This window comes from Wyeomyia smithii, chromosome 3 (genome assembly GCF_029784165.1).
Source record: "Wyeomyia smithii strain HCP4-BCI-WySm-NY-G18 chromosome 3, ASM2978416v1, whole genome shotgun sequence".
NCBI lineage: Eukaryota > Metazoa > Arthropoda > Insecta > Diptera > Culicidae > Wyeomyia > Wyeomyia smithii.
Window position 1 is genome coordinate 244,636,250 of NC_073696.1, and position 23,959 is coordinate 244,660,208.

Sequence of the window (23,959 nt, forward strand, 5' to 3'; positions counted from 1 at the left end):
ACTGTTTAGATGTTATAGTTTTTGAAATACTAGTATTATCGTTTAACAGTTTAGGTAATGAAATCACCATTTCCTCTAAATCCGCTAGAAATGGTCTTACGTGAAATGTTCCATGGAACACAATTAAATTATCAAATGCAAAATTTAAACGGCTGTATTTGTCTAAAAACATAAATTTAGTTTCAATATACAAAAATAATCTATCTGGCAGCACTTTTGGTCAACAATTATGTTTTGTCTAGATTTCTTGGTTATTTTTTTTTTAATCATCTATCAGCACTTTTCCGACATTTTTCGTCTATGAATTTGAAAGAAATTTCGAAAAAAAAATATGTTTTTTTTTTTTTTTCTTCACATAACATTTATTTGACACGGCACAAATACAATTTAATGTTTAACGGCGCCAATTATATCTGATGACTTAAAAACTAAAGCAAATTTTTTTTATCCTCGCTGCCGACTACGAGCTGAAATTAAGTCTAACTTAAAACTAGCATGGGATTTCCAATCAGTGTTTTGTTGTTCAATGGTCGTCTGATAATCGTCGAATGGCATGTATGGATTCGTTCTGCTGAGCCACGATGTCGTGAGTTGGGACAGAGGCTCGTAGTCCTTGGGTCCTGGTTCTGTTGTGCGGGGTCTGGTTGCTGGTTTTGTGCTTAAGGTTCAAACGTGTTCTTGTCGTTTTGTTGGGTGTAGACGGAGGGGAACGGGACTAGACTGGGGCGTGGATGGATTTCAGGAAAACGTATATAAGGGACATGTAGGATAGGTCACGGCTCGCCAAGACATCACGAACAGGAACAGCCGGCTGTCTACCCTCGGCCTGCAGGGAAGCTATTAATTTAGACCTGGCGTCACGGTGTACAGGGCATGACCAAACCACATGCTCTATGTCGTGATAACCTTCACCACAGGCACAGATACCACTTTCCCCGAGCCCAACACGACGGAGGAGCGCGTCAAATCTATAGTGATTGGACATAAGCCGGGACATCACGCAAATGAAATCCCGACCTACATCCAACCCCTTGAACCACGGGTTCGTCGATACTTTGGGGATTATGGAATGTAACCACCTTCCCAATTCCCCTCTGGTCCAAGCATTTTGCCAACTGATGATCGTATTCTGACGTACAAGTGCGAAAAATTCATTAAAGGCAATTGGTCTTTCATAAATATCACCGTTTGTTGCGCCCACCTTAGCCAAAGAGTCCGCTTTCTCATTACCCGGTATCGAGCAGTGAGAAGGGACCCACGCTAAGGTAATCTGAGTAGATTTTTCGGATAAAGCACTCAGATGTTCCCGTATTTTCCCCAGGAAATACGGAGAGTGCTTAACATCTTTCATCGATCGGAGAGCCTCAATGGAACTGAGACTGTCCGTAAAGATGAAATAATGGTCCGTGGGCATTTTTTCGATAATCCCTAGGGTGTACTGAATTGCAGCTAATTCTGCGACGTAAACAGAAGCAGGATTATCGAGCTTATGGGAGACGGTTAAATTGTTATTGAAGATACCGAAGCCAGTGGACCCATCAAGAAGTGATCCGTCAGTGTAGTACATATTGTCGCAGTTGATGTTTCGATATTTATTGGAAAAAATTTTAGGGATCTGCTGCACGCGTAAATGATCCGGGATTCCACGAGTTTCTTCTATCATGGATGTATCGAAAAACACAGTAGAATCAGAAGTATTTGATAAGTCGACACGATTTGGAATATTCGAAGAAGGGTTAATATTTTGGGACATGTGATTGAAATACAATGTCATAAAACGGGTTTGAGAATGAAGTTCGATTAACCTTTCAAAATTTTCAATCACGGGACGGTTCAAGACCTCACATTTGATTAGAATACGAGAAGACAGGCTCCAGAAGCGGTTTTTCAATGGTAGTACTCCAGCTAAAACCTCCAAACTCATCGTATGGGTCGACTGCATGCAACCTAAGGCGATACGCAAACAACGATATTGTATTCGCTCCAGTTTGATCAAATGTGTGTTTGCTGCGGAGCGCAAGCAGAAACACCCGTATTCAATAACAGACAATATCGTTGTTTGGTAAAGCCTTATAAGGTCTCCTGGATGGGCTCCCCACCATTGTCCGGTTATTGTACGAAGAAAATTCACTCTTTGTTGACATTTTTTCATCAGATACCTCACGTGACAACCCCAGGTGCCTTTAGAGTCGAACCAGACACCAAGATATTTGTGTACCAAAACCTGAGAAATCGTTTTACCCATTAATTGTGTTTGAAGCTGAGCAGGTTCATGCTTCCTAGAAAAAACTACTATCTCAGTCTTCTCCGGAGAGAATTCGATACCTAGCTGTAAAGCCCAAGCAGACAAATTGTCCAAGGTATCTTGCAATGGTCCTTGCAAATCGGCAGCTTTGGCTCCTGTAACAGAGATTACACTGTCGTCTGCAAGTTGTCTTATCGTGCATGAATTTGCCAGACATTCGTCGATGTCATTTACATAAAAGTTGTAAAGAAGGGGGCTTAAACATGAGCCCTGGGGAAGACCCATGTAGCTAATGCGAAAAGTTGCCAAATCGCCATGCGTAAAATGCATGCGCTTTTCGGACAACAAATTGTGCAAAAAATTGTTCAAAATTGGAGAAAATCCTTGTCGGTGAAGTTTACCCGAAAGAATGTCAATAGAAACGGAATCAAAAGCCCCCTTAATGTCCAAGAACGCAGACGCCATTTGTTCTTTACGAGCATACGCCAGCTGAATATCTGTTGAAAGCAACGCAAGACAATCATTCGTCCCTTTGGCACGGCGGAAGCCAAATTGAGTTTCTGATAGTAGACCATTTGATTCGACCCAGTGGTCTAAACGACGGAGTATCATTTTTTCCATCAATTTCCGGATACAGGATAGCATTGCAATCGGCCTATAAGAGTTGTGATTAGAAGCTGGTTTTCCTGGTTTTTGGATGGCGATCACCTTCACTTGCCTCCAATCCTGCGGTACAATGTTTTGCTCCAGGAACTTATTGAACAAGTTCAACAAGCGCCTCTTGGCATTGCCGGGTAGATTCTTCAACAAGTTGAATTTGATTCTATCTAATCCAGGCGCGTTATTGTTACAGGACAGGAGGGCAACTGAAAGTTCTGCCATCGTAAAAGGTGATTCTATCGCGTCGTGGCCCGGAGACGCATCGCGAACAATATTTTGCTCAGGAACAGAGTCCGGACATACTTTCCTGGCAAAATCAAATATCCACCTACTTGAAGACTCCTCGCTTTCGTTGACCGTTACGCGATTCCGCATTCTTCGGGCTGTGTTCCAAAGAGTGCTCATCGATGTCTCCCTCGACGTCTCGTTCACGAACCGACGCCAATATCCACGTTTCTTTGCTTTAGCCAAGCTTTTAAGCTTGGTATCAAGCTCCGAATACCGTAAATAGTCGCCAGGTATACCTCCCGTCTGGTAGGCCTTAAACGCGTCGGATCTTTGCGTGTAGACATCGGAGCACTCTTGGTCCCACCACGGAGTGGGAGGCCGTTCTTTGATCGTTACGCCGGGATATTTCTTCGTTTGGGCTTGCAACGCGGCGTCGAGAATCAAGCCCGCGAGGAGGTTGTATTCTTCAAGTGGTGAATGATGTTGAATCGACTCGACCGCTTTTGAAATCATTTCCTCGTATAACTTCCAATCGACATTTCGTGTGAGGTCATACGGAATGTCAATTGGTCGCATGCGAGTTGACCCGTTAGTAATTGAAATAAGAATAGGCAGATGGTCGCTACCGTGAGGATCGAGGATTACCTTCCATGTGCAATCCAACCGTAGCGACGTCGAACATAAGGATAGATCCAAAGCGCTTGGGCGCGCTGGAGGTTTCGGGATACGTGTCATTTCACCGTTGTTTAAAATAGTCATGTCGAAGTCATCGCAAAGGTTATAGATTAAAGAGGAGCGGTTATCATTGTATGGGGAACCCCAGGCCACGCCATGAGAGTTGAAGTCTCCCAAAATCAAACGTGGCGAGGGAAGAAGTTCTATTAAATCAAAGAGCAGCCGTTGCCCAACCTGTGCTCTGGGGGGAATATATATTGAGGCAATACAAAGCTCTTTACCTTGTATTGTCATTTGACATGCGACAACTTCGATGCCTGGAATCGAGGGGAGGTTAATACGATAGAAAGAATAGCACTTTTTAATCCCTAAAAGTACTCCTCCATATGGGGTGTCTCGATCAAGGCGAATAATATTAAAATCATGGAAGTTGAGATCAATATTTGAAGTAAGCCAAGTTTCACAAAGGGAAAATGCATCGCATTTGTTTTTATTTATCAAAACTTTAAACGAATCAATTTTTGGTAAAATACTTCTACAATTCCACTGTAAGACAGAGATAGAATCCTTCATATACGCAGTTGAATTAGGCATCGAAGGATACAATCGCTGCAAGGAGAGGCCATTGGGCAGTCAACTGCTTCAAAAATGATCTAACTGTTGGGAGGAATGCTGTAAGAAAAATTTTAATTGGATCGGGTACATTGAAAGTTTCAAAAATCCAGTCCACAATGTCAGAAAATTTCACTAATCCAGAGTTTGTTTCATCAACTGGGAGTGTAAAAGGAGCAACTGGGGTTTTAGATGTTCCTGGCAGTGCTGGGAACTCCTTCTGGGACTTTAAATTTGCCAGCCCAGGAGGAGTTTGCTTCGGTTTTTCCGCAGCACTGTTTGGTTTGTTTGTAACCTTCATTTCACTTTGAGAAATCTTAGGACCTTTTCTGGGAAGTTTAGGAGAGGAAACACTTTTCCTCTTTCTAGACTCCCCAGGATTGGCGTAAGATGCTCCCGCTGGTGAATCGTCAGAATCGGTTTCCTCAGAGGGCAACAGATCGAAGGGGTTCGAAGTAACGGGAGAAGTGGTAACGGTCTTTTTCAGCATGTCAGCGTAGGAACGCTTTGAACGCTCTTTGAGAGACCGTTTTATTTTATCCCTGCGCTGCATGTACACCGCACATGTCGAGAGCTCATGCAGATTTTCTCCGCAGTGAATACACTTTTCAGCGTTAACACTGCAAGAATCTTCCGCATGAGACTCCCCACACTTGCCACAACGTGCCTTATTGCAGCAGTAGGCGGCTGTATGGCCTAACTGCTTGCAATTCAGGCAGTTCATGACGCGGGGCACGTAGAGCCTCACAGGGAGACGAACCCGGTGGATCGAGACGTGGCTTGGTAGTGCAGACCCGGCGAACGTAACTCGAAACGAGTCTGACGGAGTGTATACTGTTTTGCCACCGATGATCGATGCTGACCGCAATTGCTTGCAGTCGAGCACCTTTACTTCGGGACACGTTTTGTTCTTAAAGCACCCTTTGGCACTTTGCAGTATACACTCGACGGACAGACTCGAATCGGTTATGACACCGTCGATCTCCACGTCTCGTGCGGGTATGTAAACGCGATACTCGCGTGTGAAGAGCTCAGAGCAAGCTATATCGTTGGCCTCTTTCAGGTTACCGACCACGACACGGAGCTTGTTAGGCCGGACCTTGGAAATTTCGGTCACGCCCTTGTACTCCTTCGTCAGGTCTTTAGAAATCTGCAAGAGGTTCAACTTTTTCGATTTCGGTCCTGCCTTTGGCCGAAAATAAACAGTATAGCTGCCCTGGGCTCCGTCTGGGTAAAGCCTGGGGCGAGGGGGGACTGAAGAATGAACAGGGGAGGGGGTAACAGAAGGGTCAGGGTCAGAGGGGTTCGGGGATGGTGGCGCGGGAGGCGAGGGATCTACATCCATCGCGCTATGTTTAGCGCACTAGCGCTGACAAGAACACGTACCTTTTTATTTCTCCCTTCCAGTAAGGTTGGTTGTCCGATCGTTCGAAGTAGCAGCCGTTACAGCCAGCAGCACCAATACAGCAGCACCAAACAGCCACCAGCAGCGAGCCAGGTGTGAGATCACTCCACACAGCGATACGACTCGCTGACACTGATGGCTTCTTCTTTTTCCTCGTTTGTGTCTCGTCCACTGCTGTAGCACAATCCAGCCAGCAGCCAAATCGGCTTACGCACCAGCTGGCAGTCACGATGCGAAACAGTTGCACAAAGGAACGACCTTGAACCCGGATTTATTTCACTCGACCAGGCAAACAATGCCAACACTTGTTCACACGTCTTTTGTTTTATACTCTATCGGACCGATCACCAAACACGTCCAGTAATGATGCGTGTTCGGCACAGAATGAAAAAAATATGTTATTCTACAACAAAGAGCTCTGTGGGAACAGAACGGGGAGTATTCAAATCGACACCAAAACTGGGATTTATTCGAAGTGAATCTAGATGAATAATTCGCTCATCATTGAGCCAAATCCGTGATGTATTATGCCAAGTTTGTGCTTTTTCATGGTCACTTCATATGCAATGACGCTGCTGTAAAGTTAAGACGTTCTAAGTTTTATTGAAAGAAATGAACTGAAGGAAGGGTTTTGAAGGAAGTGTATTAAATATATATAAAATTTTGTGTAAATAAGGAATTAAAGTGCTACTGAATTTTAATTCACACATATACACTACACTATGCGGCGCGAACAAGTTTTAGCAGTCAGAGATCATACAGATTGAAACAACATTTCACTTTCAATTCTGGCGCAAAACAAGAAAATATTAAGTCATTCGTTTGTTTTGTCCTGAAAAGGACAATTCAATTTAAAATCTCTGTGATACACCGACGATGGGACTAAGGCACTCTGACAGCAAAGTGTAAAGCTGTTCACACTGTCCATCAGACAGCCGGCAGATCTTGATTGTCCGGATCTATAACGCTTGTGTTGTTATCAGCGTTGTCACTAAGTTTTAAATAAAATCAGGCAAAACGAAAATAAGAGGTCTGGCACTTATTTTTAGATAAAATTACTGGCAGAATTGAAAGTGATGACCTTATTTTTGCTCTCGCCGGGTGTAGGTAGGTAAAGGCCAGCCACGGCCCGTCTTCTAGTAATGACCTATTTGTGAGACGACGCTGTTGAAACCTGGCAAATATCTGGCTCGATTTTAAAAATCTGGCAGATTCTGAGGATTATCTATTTGTCTGACGCGCAAACAGAAATATGGCAAAATTCAGATTTATCTGGCATACTGGCAACGTTGGTTGTTACTGTTATAGTTCGGCAGGGAATTTTCGGGAACTATTTAAAGGGAAAAACATTTACTCTTGTTTGTGGATGAACTCGTATTGAGAGAACATTTTTTGACGTGGGACTACGTCTTTGTTTACTATACTGGGATACATTCTGTAAAGTTGGAAATGAAACTGGCAAATGTTGCGTCAGATTTCAAACGTAAATAACAGCATAACCACATGATGGATAACAATAACCAGTATGTTGTTGGATAGATAGAATGTAGAACAATTATGTAATATGCTAGTTATCACTCTAATTTCATTGCTTAGCGGTAAAATTGATAAAAGTTTCAATAACAAATTTACGCGAATAATGAACCAATTACATGCGAGCCTTACTAGCACAGACAACGTGAATGGACATCATCCGTTCCCTGTGATATTCTCTGTATCAATATCGAAATAAAAATTGAGGGAGTCTCTCTGTCCCAATAGGTAAATTTGTTTTTGCTTCCATGAGCTTAGACTAATATGATGTCTCGAAGGTGAAAGTTTTCCAAAAAGTTTAAAACGATCCCCATCCTTGAACAATTTCTATACCTGCTTTCAGAAACTAATGAAAACTGATGTCTCGAAAGAAAACATGCCGGTAAAAGCAACAGTACCAGTGGAGTAAAGAATGATTGCAGCGGTACTCTTCTATTCGTATATTTCAGCGGTACACTTCTATTCGTGCTGCAGCGGTGCTATTCGTATTGCAGTGGTACACTTTTGTTCGTATTTTTCTGTACGTGTGCAATCGAGGAAAAACTGCAATGCTGCTGCTGATGGTGATTGAAAGTTTATCTCATAAATATGATTACCATAAATTACTCAACAAGAATCGTAAATTTTTGCAACCGATATTTATTTAAATTTATCTCCGATATTCACTAAATAATCGTGACCGAATAGTATATCGAAAGAGTAAATTCCTAAATATATACATTTATAGAAGAGTAAGAGCCAACGAATGCTTGTGAATTTTTCGTCTATTTACTAATAATTTTGTTTAAAATATTTTCTTATGTTTACCAATTAATGAACCTTTGTAAGGGCTTCCATATTATTTTGAAAGTAAGATCCATATTATAGATTTGGTTCAATCAGAGTTTAATAAGACAAAACTATTCATTATGATAACGTAAGTATTATTGGATATGATCTTTGAGGATATAGAGTTGATTCTGACTTTGACGCATTACGAGAAATTCTTGGTGTTTCTTCAACAAGCACGATATGCACGTGCCTTGTCAAATACATGTTGTTTGCACAAAAAAATACTATAGGCATTATATCGTCAGATATAAACGATATTCTTTCGAGTGTTGTTGAATATATTTCAAAAATTGATTTCCAGAGCAGACACATTGATTCTGTGTGCAGACTATGTATATTTTGTAACAAAAAATCCCCTAATTACAATGTTTGGTCCCACGTCACCATTTCATGCAACCCTAGAGCTGTATACCTTGTAGTTTTTATTTGGTTGCTATGCAAAATACAGAACCCATTGTTAAAAAAAAGATTGCATGATGTTGCTCTTCATCAAGGCGAAGCACAGTGGGGCTACTTCATACAAATGCCAAGAAAAATATGTTCTACTATTTCTGTTTTACATTGCTTCTATTTTATCGCTTTCTTATTTTTCTTTACTTTCACTTTCACCTTTACCTTTATTCTTGTGTTCATTTTCAATGAAATTCAAATATTTTCAGAGAAAGATTTCAAGTTGCAGTTTCCAAAGTCAAAATGAAAATTCATTATTTGGTCTGTAGAAATTAGCAGGCGATTTATTATGTTATTTATTATTTTGTGTTTACATGGTATAATAAAACATGCTTTTGGTGCTCAGTGCTAGTGGACTAAAACATAAATAATGATAAGTTTTTAATACTGCGTTTATAATCGGTATATAGATGAGTTACACTTGGAAATATAAAAAAAGTGTGGTTAATTATCAAGAAACATGTCATAGACTATAGCACGTTATTGGCTGCTAGAGTGATAGCTTGGATATGATGAGGATATGAGAAGATCTTTAAGGAAGAAAGTAGGTTACTAAGTTTGAAGAAGAAGACAGAAGCAGACCAAAATATAGAGCGGGTTACTTCTCAAAAAAAAAAAACACAAATAACGGGTGAGAACTAAAAATTTGGAATTTTTTTCTACAGCTGTCAAAAAAAGGTAGAAGAATCATTACATGGTTTATTTCTCATGGATATACATTTATTATGAACAAAAAAAACATTGGGCATTTGAGAAAGGTCCGTTACCGGCCTCCCGACAAAGTTTTCTGATGATGCCGAAACTAGAGCGGTGTACGGTCTTCAAGTCAGCTTTTTGATTCTGCCGATCAACTGTTCACAATTCGTTGAACTCCAGTTATTTTTGCACCGAAGAAACTTAAAATCTCAAAGAAATCTTCGATTGGACGACACTGAGGTGGGTTCGTTGGGTTGCGTATTTGGGGGTACAATGGAGTCGAGGAGTTGTTCAGAAACGTTTGTATTTTTTCGACGTACTGAGATGATATTTTCTCTGACCAAAACACATACTTCTCATCTTTATGGGAATGGAATCATATTGTTGTTCAAATATTCGTTTTGGTATACATTTTGATTGATAGCTAATCCACTAGGGTTAACAAAAAGAAAAAAGTTCTTTTCTGTCCACTACTCTGACCGGTCTTCCACCACCTTCCTGGCGGATTATAGTTGAGGTAGGCAGGAAACCATACACTATAGACACCGGAAGATTCTCGCTTTCAAAATGGTTTACCGTGAACTTTTTACTAAAATTGTTGTGTAGTTTATAACGATTGTTGTCGAGTAAAAGAGATCCAAAAAATTCCAGATTTTTAGTTGTCACCCGTTATGAGCGAACAGCGAAAACGTCCGGACAATGCCACAAAAGATAAAAAAAACTGGTGGTCGCAGTGGGGTCCATACAAAAAAACCTGTTGAATACAAAAATTACGTATTTTTTTTATTTCACCCATTTGTTTGAGTATTAACATAAGATCACACCTTTTTCAATGATAAGGATTTGTTTTAAACTGTTTTAAAGACAACTTTTTATTAGGCGTCATCGAGATTCAAGCTACCCTTGAGGCTATAGCAGATTTCGTAACATTGCATTTTTTTTTTCAAGAGAAACCCTGAAAAACGCAGACTGTTGCTACCACTACCGCTGATGGTTCCCACTACTGCCACCGGCTGCCAGATATACCAGAACTATTTCGTGTAATTTCGTAGATTTTAGGGATTTATCCATATGCTGTACATCCTTAAAGATAAAACAAATTTGTAGATCTACGGATGAATTCGTAGATTTAGCAAGCCTGCCTGTGAATTAAATGGTGAATTAAATGGTTAGTGAATTAAATGGTCGATTCATTCGATTATTTGGTTCGTTTTATTTTCATTAAAGGTGGAAGTGTGTTGAAGCCGTAAATGGCCGACTTTGAGCCACGTGGTCGACTTGGAATTTTCAAATACTTACCACTTGGTAATAGGTAATGCGTCACTTGTGAAAACATATCATCATGTTTGTTATGGTGATGAAAACATAAGATAGTGTTTTCATAGATAACGCATTAACTATTCCCGAGTCTTGTGGCACTGAAAATTCGTAGTCGACCACGTTGTAACCACGTGGTAGCTTCTACACACTACCACCTTAATATTCTCTATTGACTTGCTGTATTGTTCTTCATTGTTTTTTGTTGTCTGATTTCGTACATTTTGGCGGTATCATCGGTGAATACCTCCATTGGGCAGTTCGGATATGTCTGAATTGAACAGGTTTTACAAAAAAGGTCCGATGATGCTACCCTGTAGAACACCAGCCTGCCATTTGTGCAGCGTGATGTAGTTTTGGACTTTTTTCACCAAAAAGACGGGACAGTTGTAACGCAGAAGTTTGTAGATCAGACCATCGTACCACACCTTACTTACCCCACCTAACAGTCCTAAACCGTGGTGTGGCTTGTGACCAAACTCTTTGACGGTCACAATAAAATCCTTTGGTCGCTGAGCCAGCTTGATCTTTACTCCTATTTGGATTGTATTTTTTTGTGTTAGCAAACCGCAGTGCCAGGTCTACAATTTGTGTTTGACGATGCCTGTTGTTTGTTTACATGTTTAAATAATTGTCAGTAAATGTCTAAGCAAAAATTACGCATTTACATACTCCAATATTATGTTTGAGTTTTGTTTAATTTTTGTTTAATAGCCTCGTTTGGTGCCATTTTGCTTAGTTTTTGTTTATAAATTATTTCTATTTTTTGTTCATATGAATTATTTATTTAAACTACTTTGTTGTATTTTGCATGTATATAAAATTTAAATTTTAGAGAAAACAAGTCGTAGATTAGGTAAAATCAATAAATTGTTCTAAAAAAATCAAATAATGATAAATAAAACCCTGGCACCAAACTAAACGATAAGTTTATAAAAGCTTCGAGTCGTCGGGTACAAACAACGGGGTGGTGCGCTACGCGGCAGGGAGGGTCTACGATGGAAAGCGGACAGGTTGTAAATAAAAAGGTCGGATAGCAAATATGCGGGAGAATTTTTGATTATAACCCGGAGGAGTGTAGTCGCGCGTTAAATATCCAGTTTCGAAGTTCTGGCGGAATAACGCCCTAAGTGAGACCTTTTGTGGCCAAATTGGAAGGCCATTTTGTACGTGAAGTTTTGGCGCGTCGTTGAAAACCGCGGCCGTGTTGAAAGGCGAGTTAAAGCCAGTTGAAGCCATCCAGATAGTGCAACAGTGACACCCTCCGGGTTACCCGCCAGCCGATTATCCAGCGATCAGCAAGCCGGTGCTACGCTTGTGACGCCCTATTGGTGACCACCGACGCCGCTGCGTCCGATACTACAACCCCCAGCTGGCCAGAAGACCGGATCCGACCAAAGAATCCACCGCATCTCTAAGGCAACGAAGCAGCCACCCGATCAGCATCTACACCCCCACCGAGCGGAGTGCCCGACGGACGTCTCATCGTGAAAAAAAAATATTCGCAAGTAAAATTACTCCTACTAACCTTTCCTTCCCGCGAAAAGTAATTATAATAAAAAAATTGTATGGTCTCGTAATTTTCAAGCTGTTCTTTGTTAAAATAATTGAGAGTCCTTTTGACTTGTTTCCGCTCAGTGTAAAATCTGTGAATATCGCTCAGTGACCAACGGTTGAGGTGGGTTGAAAGTCCGCCCAATTGAGTTTTCTACAGGAGACCAAAGTAACGACCATAAGCTGGGAAGTAAAATGCAACTAGAAGCAAGTGATTTGTAACAGGCTTTCGCTGTACGTAAGAGTTGTCTCCATTTCACTCGATCCATGGCTGCAGTTCGCCAGTCTGCGTAGGGTTCGTAGGTCGTGTTGCACCTGATCGATCCACCTTGCCCGCTGTGCACCTCTCCTACTCGTCCTTGACGGATTGGTCATCCTTACGACATTTTCAGCTCACCGCAACCTGCCTATCTTAGTGGTGTGGACGATAGATTGCTCCCAAGCTGCTTCCGCTTGAAGACCGCAAGGGTACGTTGGCCTACAGCAAGCATCGTCCATGTCTCATAGCTGTAGAGGACTACTGGCCTGATCAGTGTCCTGTGTAGGGTCAACTTGGTGCGACGCGACGGCGAATTCTACTAGATCGGAGCCTCTTCCGGAGAATTTCCCAGCTGGTATCGTTGTACTAGTGACCCCAGGTACACAATGTCGATTTCAACACCACCGATTTGAACTCGGGGTGCGAGGTTATCACTGTATTTTCGTGAACTCCTTCCTTTCATGTACTTCGTCTTCAATGAATTGATGACCAGTTCAATCCGTTTGGCTGCGGCCTTTAGTCCGATGTACATATCCACCAGCTTCACAAAGGTCCGAGCTACAGTTTTTTCGGAAGTTCGTATTCGTGCCTCATTTGTCATAGCTAATCTCGGTCGATTGTGTCGTATACCGATTTGAAATCGATGAATAGATGATGTGTGGACACATGGTATTCGTAGCATTTTGGCACCCATGAATACCGCCTGGTAGTGCCCCTCGAACTGCTTCGTAAATGGTGATAGTCGACGGCAGAGTATTTGGGAGAGTACTTTGTAGGCGGTGTTCAGCAAAGAGATCCAGACCGGGTCCAGTCCAGACGGACGATTTTAGCCAGCTGTAAAGCGGAGAATTGATACCTAGGGTTGGGAGTACGTTGGTATTATCTTCTTAGCGAGTTCCGCAAAGAAATATTGCGTTGATTTGCGAAAACTTACATGTTCTTAATACGGATGGAATGCAGCGGTACTCTGCTTTATGGATGTCGTCTACTATGGACTGTAACAGAGTACGATTGATGTCAGGAAAATGACAAGTCTACACCACCGAGGGAGGTGAAAGTTGGCAGGTCCGAATGAGCGGAATAATAATATCCAGTTTTAGAATCTTCAACGACGACGTTACCGTTCGGGTTGCACCTGGAGTTCCATTGAGTATAGATTGCTACTTTCCGGGGGCATGCTGGAAAGCTGAGTACAACTATGAAATCCTGGAGAGTTCTGGTTGGTAGTTCCACCACTTGGAGTAAGTGGAAACAGTATCGTACCTGAAGGCGCTGCCGGGGTTTGTGCAAAGTTTGGTTGTACACTTTTTCTATTCGACGGTCGCTGGAGATTCGGAAATTTACTTCAAATTTTGACAAACTCTGCTCGCTTTGGACATGAACGACAGTTCGTTGGATGTTTTTTGCCACAATTGAGACATTTGAGCTATTAGGTCTTCGATCTGGCTCATTTCATGCAAATTTTCCTGCATATGGCATCACCCGCCGGGATTGGGTTGATCAAAAATAATTCGAACAACTTGAATTATATTTATTTCATCAAATTCATAACAAAATTAATTACTTGATAAAATTACTCGCGATCATCTTCTTTTTCTTCATCTTGTTGCCAAATCATATAGAATTGATGGTGGATTGGAAGAACGTACTTCAGTAGATTATAATATCTACATATTTCGTTTTTTGAAATTCCATGCCAGTTATGTATATGTTCAGTCAGAACGGACCATGTGATTTTTTTTTCATTTACTGGTAAAGTATACTTATTATGTTAACGGGCTTAGGGGCTTTTCGATAAGTTACATGGTAGCTTTAAAATCAACTAATGCTGACTTTACACTAATGCCGAAAATTCCCGTAATAACCACGTTTTTGTTTTTGACACATGGTCCAATCTGTCTGCACACTATGAGGCATGTTATCTGGTCAGTTAAGTGATACGCACCAAACACCGAAAAACACATTGAAATAGACGGCAAAATGTGAAACTAACGAGATTCCGACGATAGATAAAAGGAAGAGTCCTCTGATACAGATAAATCTGTAAAATCTGCCATTTTTCTTGCTTGCATCAACGCGTGAACGATTTGCAATCGCATAAGCGCGAACACTTGGTTCATTCTGACTGGTTACTAAGGGAACTGCTCCATTATTCATCTCAGCCCATATATTCATCTCATACAACATGAAAACATAGTTGAAAACAGGAAAAAAACGCATATTTTTTAACTAAATCGATCTGATAATCCATGGAATGGATTCTTCTTAGTTCACTTAAGATTTCTCATAAAGTAGAATCCTCAAAAACTCACTTAAAAGCTCTAAATTTGATATTATAGTCAGACATCTGCCCACGAAAACTCATTAAATTCAATCACCTACCTCAGAAAACAAAATCCGCGCATTGTTCTGTACGGCTACAACGGGACTCGTTCAGCAGCCAACCAAAGTTTTTCTCATCACTAGCGGACCATTTTTTATTTGAATCACAAAACAAAATCACTCACTACACTAAGAATACTTTAATCTTTGAATCGTTCACTTCAAATTTGCAAAAACAAGCTTGAATTAGCAGAAATATATGAGATGAATTTCTACAATTCCTAAATTTCAACTGGATGTATTTTCATCTGCTTTCACTGCCTTGAAGAAAATCAAAAGTTGCCAATTCGGTTACTGTTAATACGTACAAATCATACTGAAAATGTTGAATTATTCCGACATAATGGACATAAATGGACAGCACTGCCGTGGTTACCTAGGTTACCATATTTCCACGTAAACAACTACAGCGGATATCTTGGTAACCTACTACTACAGGCTGCGACTACGTTCATTCGGGATAATGTGATTCATTCATGATTAACAGTGCACTGCAGTGTGATGAATATGGGGGCGTCGTGAGATGAATAATTGAGCATTGATTTAAGTTTTGAGATGGATATGGAAGCGTTGTGCAAAATGGTTTGTTTTACAAAATTCAGGATAAATCTAGCTAAGTTTACTAAATATACAATACTGAACGATTCTATAAGAGCACGTAACCGTATTTTATTCATTTGTTCAATGATTTCATTAAAATTTGTTGTTTAATCCGTGCATTCTTCGTGAATATCGGCTTAATGAGATGAATAATGGAGCAGTTCCCCTATGATCACTTCTCTTTGGTCATTCAGAAAAAATTATGCCGTTATTGCTGTTGTTTCTAAGATAAATGAAATCTGACTTATGTGTAATGTAGCGAAAGAAAATCTTGGTCCAATGCTATCACTAACTCGTTTTTTTTTTCATTTTTGTAACTTGGTCCGGTCTGACCTAACACCGACCAAATCGAAACTGTAGGGCAATGTCGGTAAATTGATACTCAAGCAACGATGTTCAGATTTTATTGGAAGGGGAGAGGTATTCCAAAATATTTAAGTAGACATCAAAACATGCGATAAATTGCGTATAAGCATAAATTTTATACCGACGCCATCAGCATTTAACAACCTCATTTTGTTGTAATGATGTTTCTATTTTTTCTGACATTGACACAACTGATGCGAGTAGCTGCCAAAATATAAATAATTCTTATTTAAACAAAAACTCAAAATCGAACAACTGCAAAACAAGTGTCAAAGCATATAAAAAATACACTTCATTACAGGCTCACACAACCCCACGTGATATTATTGGCAGTTACAGTAGAGCAAAGCCGAAACGTGCCACTGTTTGAGCTATTAAAAGTCTAACCCAAATGTAAACGAATGGTGAATCTCCCGGCAAAAACCTTGCCCACCCATATCTATAATCACTTAACCAGAACAGTTCACGTTGCGGGATGTGCGATGAATTTCAAATCCGTCGCTTGTGCAGTGCCAAAGCATACCGCCGACGCCGCTTCCACCACCGTCGGTCAGAGTCTCATCTTCGTCCTGCTGCACTCAGTGATGCGGAAAAAGAACCGCCCGAAACCTTTTGCGACCCGACTTTCCTATGCGGATGGCGTGTGCGTTTATCTGCTTTCGGTTTGTCGCCGGTTTTCCGCACAGTCTTAGCGTAGTACTCAGTCCCACCAGCAGCAGCCAGCCGAACCGAGCTGGCATTTGATGGCTTGTGGACCGGAACGTGTCTTATCGAAATTGGATCCTGGTTTGCAGAGGTTTCCACCGGGCGCGCACCTTGGCACGGATTGGTCTTATTTGGGACCGGCTGCGGGAGGGGTTGGTTGGAAGCCAATGTAAACATCTCGGAGAGCTTTTAGTGTGAAATATTGCTAAATCAGCTTTTCGGAGATTTGTGGTCGTTTGTCATTTGCTTTTTTGAGGGAATAAAAGAAAGACAAAAAGGCAACCGATAAAAGTAACACCAAGCGTGCGAAACAAAATGACATGGGAAAATATTTGAAACTAAACCTGCTTGAAGGTTTCCAGAATTATCGAATTTACGTTCTCTTAAGTGTGTGTATGTGTTTTTATTTCTTGCAGACTGACCCAGAAGGAAATATTACGGTGTCCATTCTGACGTTTCGACCTACCATCAACGACAAAGGAAAGTACCTGTCCTGTCGGGCGGAGATGGCCGTAATTCCGGATGCAGGAAAAGAGGACGGCTGGAAACTAGACATCTACCGTAAGTGTTGAAATTATATTCTTATGAGAATGAAACTTCTTCAAAATCAGGTCAAGTGAAAAATCGATAAGGAGATAACAATTGTTCTAGTCGAGTCTCATCTGCGCAGCCATCAACAGCTGATAATTCCGTTCTAATTAGCAGTAAAAACTAATTATTTTTGTTTGAAAAGCTCGAGAGGACAATATTATTTAGCTTTTATTTTCTGCACTAGTCTCGTAAATCGCTATCTCCCGGCTTCAAATGGATTTTATTTTAATAAAGTTGCTTCTGCAGATTGTCAATAACATTATTCCAGAATGGTGGATTTTATTTCATTCCATCATTGCATCGTTGCAGTCTCCCCGATGCACAGTTCTGCATCTTCTGTGTTCAATAATCATTTACCGAGTGGTTGATTATCGACTCGTCTCAAATTGGATTATTTTTATTACATACCTCGAAAGTTCTAGCAAACAGTCAGTCAAGCTGCACATATAAAACATAAAAAAGTTGCCACATAAAATTACGTTTGTTCAAACGACCACCGAAAATCATTGATTAGTGCAGTCCCAATCAAACCGTATCTTCTCCTCTTTTGTGGTTCATGGAAAGCTTTCAATAATAATTATCCGCTATATTCCGTGCATGAGAATTTTATTACAAGCCAAAAACCTAGTGAAAGGTACATAAGCAAACGGACTGGAAGTGTGTAGATGCAGGGAAAGAGATAGTGCCTCAACTTTCAAAAATGAGTCCATTAGTTACCGACCGGGTCGGAAAGTTAATGGTGTTTGACGTGGTTCGCGCGGAAACTGTCGGAACTCGTTTCGGTTGTGGGCTGGCGGTTCGATTTCTCCATGGAAACTGGGGCCGGAATTGGCGTTTAATTTTACGCCGAAGTGGTTTGTTGTAATATGTCAACCGAAGTTTGTCGCTGCGGTTAGGTCGTTTTTTTTTCGGGATAATGAATATTGATAGAAGTGGAATATTCTGATGAGTAGTTGCAGAAAGTTTATTGTTACATGTTTTGCGCAAAGCGAACATTCACAGTTCCAGATTTTAGTAATCAGTTAACTTTTTTAATCAATAAATTTATTGAATTATTCTCACAATTTCATACTGCCTCCTTAACCCCTTTAGCTATAGATCATAGAGTGGAACTCAACAAATATTTAGTTACCAGGGATCCCAAGTGTACGACTCCACCTACCACTTCTAGTTTATTGCCGTCCATGATCATCCTAGTCTTCACTTTCATACTTGCGTAGATTACCTCCGCCGCGGCAACTTTTCTTGTAATAACGTAGAAGTCGTCTGTGAAGCCTTTCACTCCCTGAAGAGTAATGTTGACCAAAGCCCATCTTCCTATTTCAACCCTCTGTTCGCTTCGAAAGGAATCGTGAGTGTCCCTGAAACGCACACGTAACACATCACTCGGTCCAAGGTAGCTTTGATAAGTCGTATCAGTTTATCCATAAAACAATAGTTGAGCATTATTTGCCTTTGCCATACGCTGTCTTAAAGTCCACAAAAACGTGACGAGCTGGCCCGTTGCACCCTCAACGTTTCTTGAAAATCTGCCGGAGAGTGAAGATTTGATCCGTAGTAGCGCCCTACGAATCCTTCGCTAAAGAAGGAAAATTGCGAAGATGGATTTGGGAGAGAATTTTTTGCGTATAACCGTGGGGTTATGACTGCATTATAGATGGATATAATGAATATACAACCCCTTCCATCCATTCCATCAGTAGTCACTCTTCCTCTCAAATCCTTGAAAAAAAAAAACGGTAGAGTGCCGTTACTAGTGCTTTTTTACCATGTTAATATAGTTCTGTCATCAGTCTTTCCTTTTCTGTGGTTCAATTGTTCTTTAGTGACCGAATTACACGTTTGATCTCCGAAATATCGAGAGCTGAGGCACTGCCATCTATGATAGGCACTCCAAGGTTAACTCTTCTTTCGGCTCCTTCCACGTCCCTACACATACGTTGATTCGGTGTGTAGTCTTGGTTTACCTTCTCATGAAATTGTGCGTGTCATCAGCCCGAAACAGTTGCTCCAGTTCTTCACGATCTCTTCCCTCCTGCTGGCGCTGGGTCTTTTTTCTCAGTATCGTAATCAGTTTATTTCGAACTCATCGGTATTCGGTCGCGTTTTCTCTTGTGGTAAAACTTAGATAGTTTTTCCAAGATTCTTGCTTGTTTTTTGACCGGTGGTCAAGCGATCCCCTTGGCGGATTTCTTTACGAAGGAAAAAGGAACTTTTATTCACCTGAGCTCAAGAAGCTCGTAACGCTTGTCGTTCGTATCAGTGTGTAGGATGTGAGGCCCTATCACCGGTAGTGCTGGGAGTTTTAACCGGATATATTCGTGATCTGGTTATCCGAAGCTCGGATCACGGATGTGTAAACGAATACTATTCGGATGTCCGGATATCCGGATACGGATAATCGAATAGTCGGATAATCGGATATACTATCCGAATATTCGGATTTTTTTCTAGCTTTCAGGCCCGTTTGAATGAAATGTAACGCGAAAAATGGCTTTTCCCACAATCCCCCATCCCCTCGTAAGTATTTATTTACAGAATTCTCATTAAACTATGTTCGGATACAATATCCGGATATCCGACTATCCGAAAATCCGGATATCCTGTCGGATAATATCCGGATATCCGATAATCCGGATTTTGGATATTTGTCCAATATCCGAGGTCGGATTCCGGATATTTTAATCCGGATAGTCCCAGCACTAACACCGGTCTATACAATCTACCGACCAGGACGTTCATATCGCAAACGATAGTCCTGATGTCCCGGGTGAACAGCTGTCGTACGTTGCCTCCAACTGCGCATAGAATGATTCCTTCGCGTCGTCAGGTCTACCTTCGTGCGGGCAGTGAACGTTAATGGTACTGTACGACCTTCAACTTTCAACTAACACTTTTTCTCGTTGATTACCTTCGAATTGAGCAGACGATTCTGGGTTCTACCCATCACCCCATTTGAAGGCAGCCATCCAGGAGGAGGCTCCTTTGTTGACTAAGTCTATTGTTGCCAGTCCGCCAATTAATTACTTGGCTTGCCGCACATTAGAGGGCAGATATTCAAAAGATTATCTTCCCAAAAGGCGACAGTTGTAGGCATTGTTGGATATTCGGCATGTACAATGGCTCTTCGAGAGAATGGGAAAAGCCCGCGTCTGCTGTTGAAAATCCGAATTTTCACTGTTTAGTAGACTTTTTGCAGCGGCGTATTTGGGATCCTGAATCGATATCCGTCAACGATCATAGAACTGGAAGCCAGACTTCTCCAAATACCAACCAGACTTCTAATTATTATAGAGATCCCAATTCCCAATTTCGGCTCTCGGCCAATGCGTCGACCGCTACGGCGTCCATAAGTGTCCAGTGTGAAACAGACAACAATATTTCACAAGGTGCGCAAAATCCGTCAGTTAGCGTAAGCAGTAAATGGGCAGGAAGCGGCTATACCACAATTGCCTGAAGGGTAACCATTTGATCGCAAGCAGTCCATGTGAGCTTAACTTCAGGAAGTGTAACCAGCTTCATCATTTTCTTTTTAGTGCTAGTATTCGATATTCCGGTATCTCGCTAACACAACCCTACTCGTTTGAATTCATAATCCGGCTCAGCTTCTTCAAGCAATTCCGTGGAGGAAACGTCTGTTCCTATAACGGAGATAATACTCGCCTTTGGGAGAGTCTGCTGACTTAGCGCCAACAAAATCCCAACAATCGTCGTGTAACGTAAAGGTGCCGCCACACGGACGCTAATTCCCTTAGTTTCTAAGTCATAGTTGATTTTCATAAGCACTTTTTTTCATCATAACGTGGGATTTTACTGTCAAAAGCTATAATATAGAAACCCTGAACTACTCCGGCATGCCCGAATAGTTCATAGTCTACTATTCAGTGATGAAAAAATGCTTATTATAATCAACTAAGGCTTAGAAACTAAGGGAATTAGCGTCCGTGTGGCGGCACCTTAACTGTCGTTTTGATCATAACTCTGGAGGAAATCATCGCTCTGTTTTGGAAAGACAAAGGATCTAGCCACCGTTGATAAATATTCATTCAAAGAGCGACGAAGCGAGTCACTCCGACAGTCACGAGATACCATGAAGGATGGTACATGGTTCATCGACCTCGCAAGTCAGATTACGCCATCACGCAGGAGAATCTGGAGCAATCGCGCGACGGGAGCCAAAACGACTTTAACGGTCTATATGCCTTGTTGCGAGAAGGTATGGAGAGCGAGACAATTGCATCAACCTACGCTGCAGAAGAAATAACTTGGCAGCTAATACCACCAAAAACATCACTTCTCGGTGGTCTCTGTGAGTCGGCCGTGAAAGTGGCCAAGAAGCATGAGTATCGCAAGCTCGGTTCATCACGTGTATTGTTAGCAGATTTATCCAATTTTTTGGCCCAAATCGAATCTCTGATGAATTCTCATCCACTGCTTTCGATGTCAGACGACTCGACCGATTCGGCAGCACTTATACTCGCTCACTTCCTAATTATTTCCCGTATGATGGCCCTGCCCGACCAAGATAAGCAACATATATATAGACCGTTCCGATAATTATAAATACACTTACGATCAACCGTCATTTCAAATAACGTGCAGTATTCAACCAAACGTTGGCTGCGTCCTGTTGTTTACATCCAAAAGAAACAAATGCTGTCATTTTTTCAAACATTTAGTGCGAAATTTTGAAAATGCGTGGCCTTTCTCCCGAGCAAAGAAAGCGAATTGTGCACAAATGGGGCACCGTGAGTGGTCTTTATATAAGAAAATTTGCCAGAGAAGAAGGTATAAGTGCCGGAGCAGTTCAAACCGCATTGCGGAAGTATTGTGAAGAGTGCATATTTACTGATGCCCCAAGACGTGGTAGAAAACCCGGGCCTGTTGATCCCAAAATGGACAAAAAGGTTAAGGAATACTACAAGCGGCATCCTTCAGTATCAGTACGAGATGTGGCGAGAAAGCTTGGAACCTCGGCGAGTAACGTTATGCGTGCCAAGGGAAGAATGGGTCTGCAGACCCGTCGGAAGCAGAAGCAGCCAAAACGAAATCCAAAACAAGCTGAATCTGTGAAACCGAGAGCTCGGAAGCTTTATGACAAACTTCTGACCAAAAAAATGGGGTGTGTTATCATGGATGACGAAACCTACATAAAACTGGACTATAAGACTCTGCCAGGACCGCAATTTTATACATCACCGAAGGGAAAGGATGTCCCTGGACCAGTGAAAGCCATTTACACCGAAAAATTTTGCAAGAAGGTAATGGTTTGGCAGGCCATTTGTGAATGTGGGAAAATATCTCGTCCATTCATTACGAATGACACAATAAATGGTAAAATTTACGTGAAAGAGTGTTTGCAGAAAAGGTTGTTACCCATGGTTAGGCAGCATAACAATCCTCCAATCTTTTGGCCCGATCTTGCTTCCTGCCATTACTCTAAGGATGCACTAGGGTGGTATAAAACAAATAATGTCACATGTGTCCCAAAGGAGATGAATCCTCCAAACTGCCCTGAAATTCGCCCTATTGAAACTTTTTGGGCTTTGACCAAGGCAAAACTGAGGAAATATGTCAAACCAGCGGACAATGTTGAAAAATTTAAAAAAGATTGGCTTAAAGTGGTAAAAATGGTCGGAGAACACACTGTGCGAAAGCTTATGAGAGTAGTGTAAAGAGAAAAGTTAGAGAACTCGCGTATCCTATTTATCTACTTATTATCTATATTTCAGAATCAAATGACCTGAAAAATCCTGTATTTTTTGTTTTATTCAAGAAAGAAGATGTATTTATAATTTTCGGAACTGTCTGTATTCAGCTGGATCACTTTCAAAAATTGCATTTGCATGTGTTAAAGTTTTACCGTCACTGCAGCGCAGAATATCCGCAAAATGTTACCACACTGAACTTCAGAACCTAACGTTCATAGGTGTCACCTTTAGAAAGGTGACATCTGCGAAAATAATGATCCATTGTCATACATGTCATCCTTAAGAGGTGTCATACATGAAAAGTGTAAACATTTTCTCCTATTGGTTGCAAGATTATTTAACTGAGACCTAGGGAGTGACACCCAAAATTTTCCACTCCGGGTGTCACCCAGTCACACTTCGCCACTGCCCCTACAGCATTCCTCCCGGAAACGACAACGACGATGAGTAGGTTCTCGGTTCAGGAGGTTGTGTCAACCCTAAAAGAACTCATTCATCTCTCGACTTTGATTGGAATCAAATGTCCCCCTCAAACGTCCCTCTATCTGTTTTTCTTGAAGTACCCCTCTGCTCAGACAGCTTAAACGTGATCGTAATGCAGCACAACGAATTTTGCGTTGTCATAGAATGCATAGCACTGAACATGAACTTATGTTTGCTAGTTCGGCTTATTGTAGGTTGAATAGAACTTTATACAAATTTCACGCATAGAGAGTTCAAAATAATTTAAGAAAAGACTTGAGCATTTCAACCAACGTGATTCTGGATGGTGAGCAATCAACTACCCCCGATGAAGCGTGTGAAATGATTTTTTTTTTCCTGTACGGACTTCCTCACTGCGACCAGAATCGTAGATCTATTGTGAGATATACCCGGGTGTCTGCTGTATCCCGCACTTCTGTTAATAGCAATACCGCTATTCAGAAGTGGCATGCTTATTATTATTGTTCATCAGTGCTTGTGTGTAATGTGATACTCTTCCTTACACGCTTACTGTTCTACTATACCGATACTCGTTCCTCTTGCCAAATATCACCAATTGTAATTCCCTGAAGAAGTTCCGTCGTGCGTCCTTCTGGCCAGTTTTAATGATAAGAGGGACTTATTTGTTGTTAAGAGGAAGTCACGCAAAGGTATTG

At 41.3% G+C, this 23,959-nt stretch overlaps 1 protein-coding gene across 3 annotated transcripts in view; it reads left to right on the forward strand.

Moving 5' to 3' along the window:
* The window catches only part of LOC129726833 (nephrin), a 571,231-nt gene that overhangs the window by 481,849 nt on the left and 65,423 nt on the right, over positions 1 to 23,959 (forward strand). For all 3 annotated transcript variants that reach the window (XM_055683973.1, XM_055683972.1, XM_055683974.1), the window contains exon 7: positions 16,935 to 17,079. In XM_055683973.1, the coding sequence (XP_055539948.1) occupies positions 16,935 to 17,079 (145 nt within the window). The remainder of the gene's footprint in view (positions 1 to 16,934; positions 17,080 to 23,959) is intronic.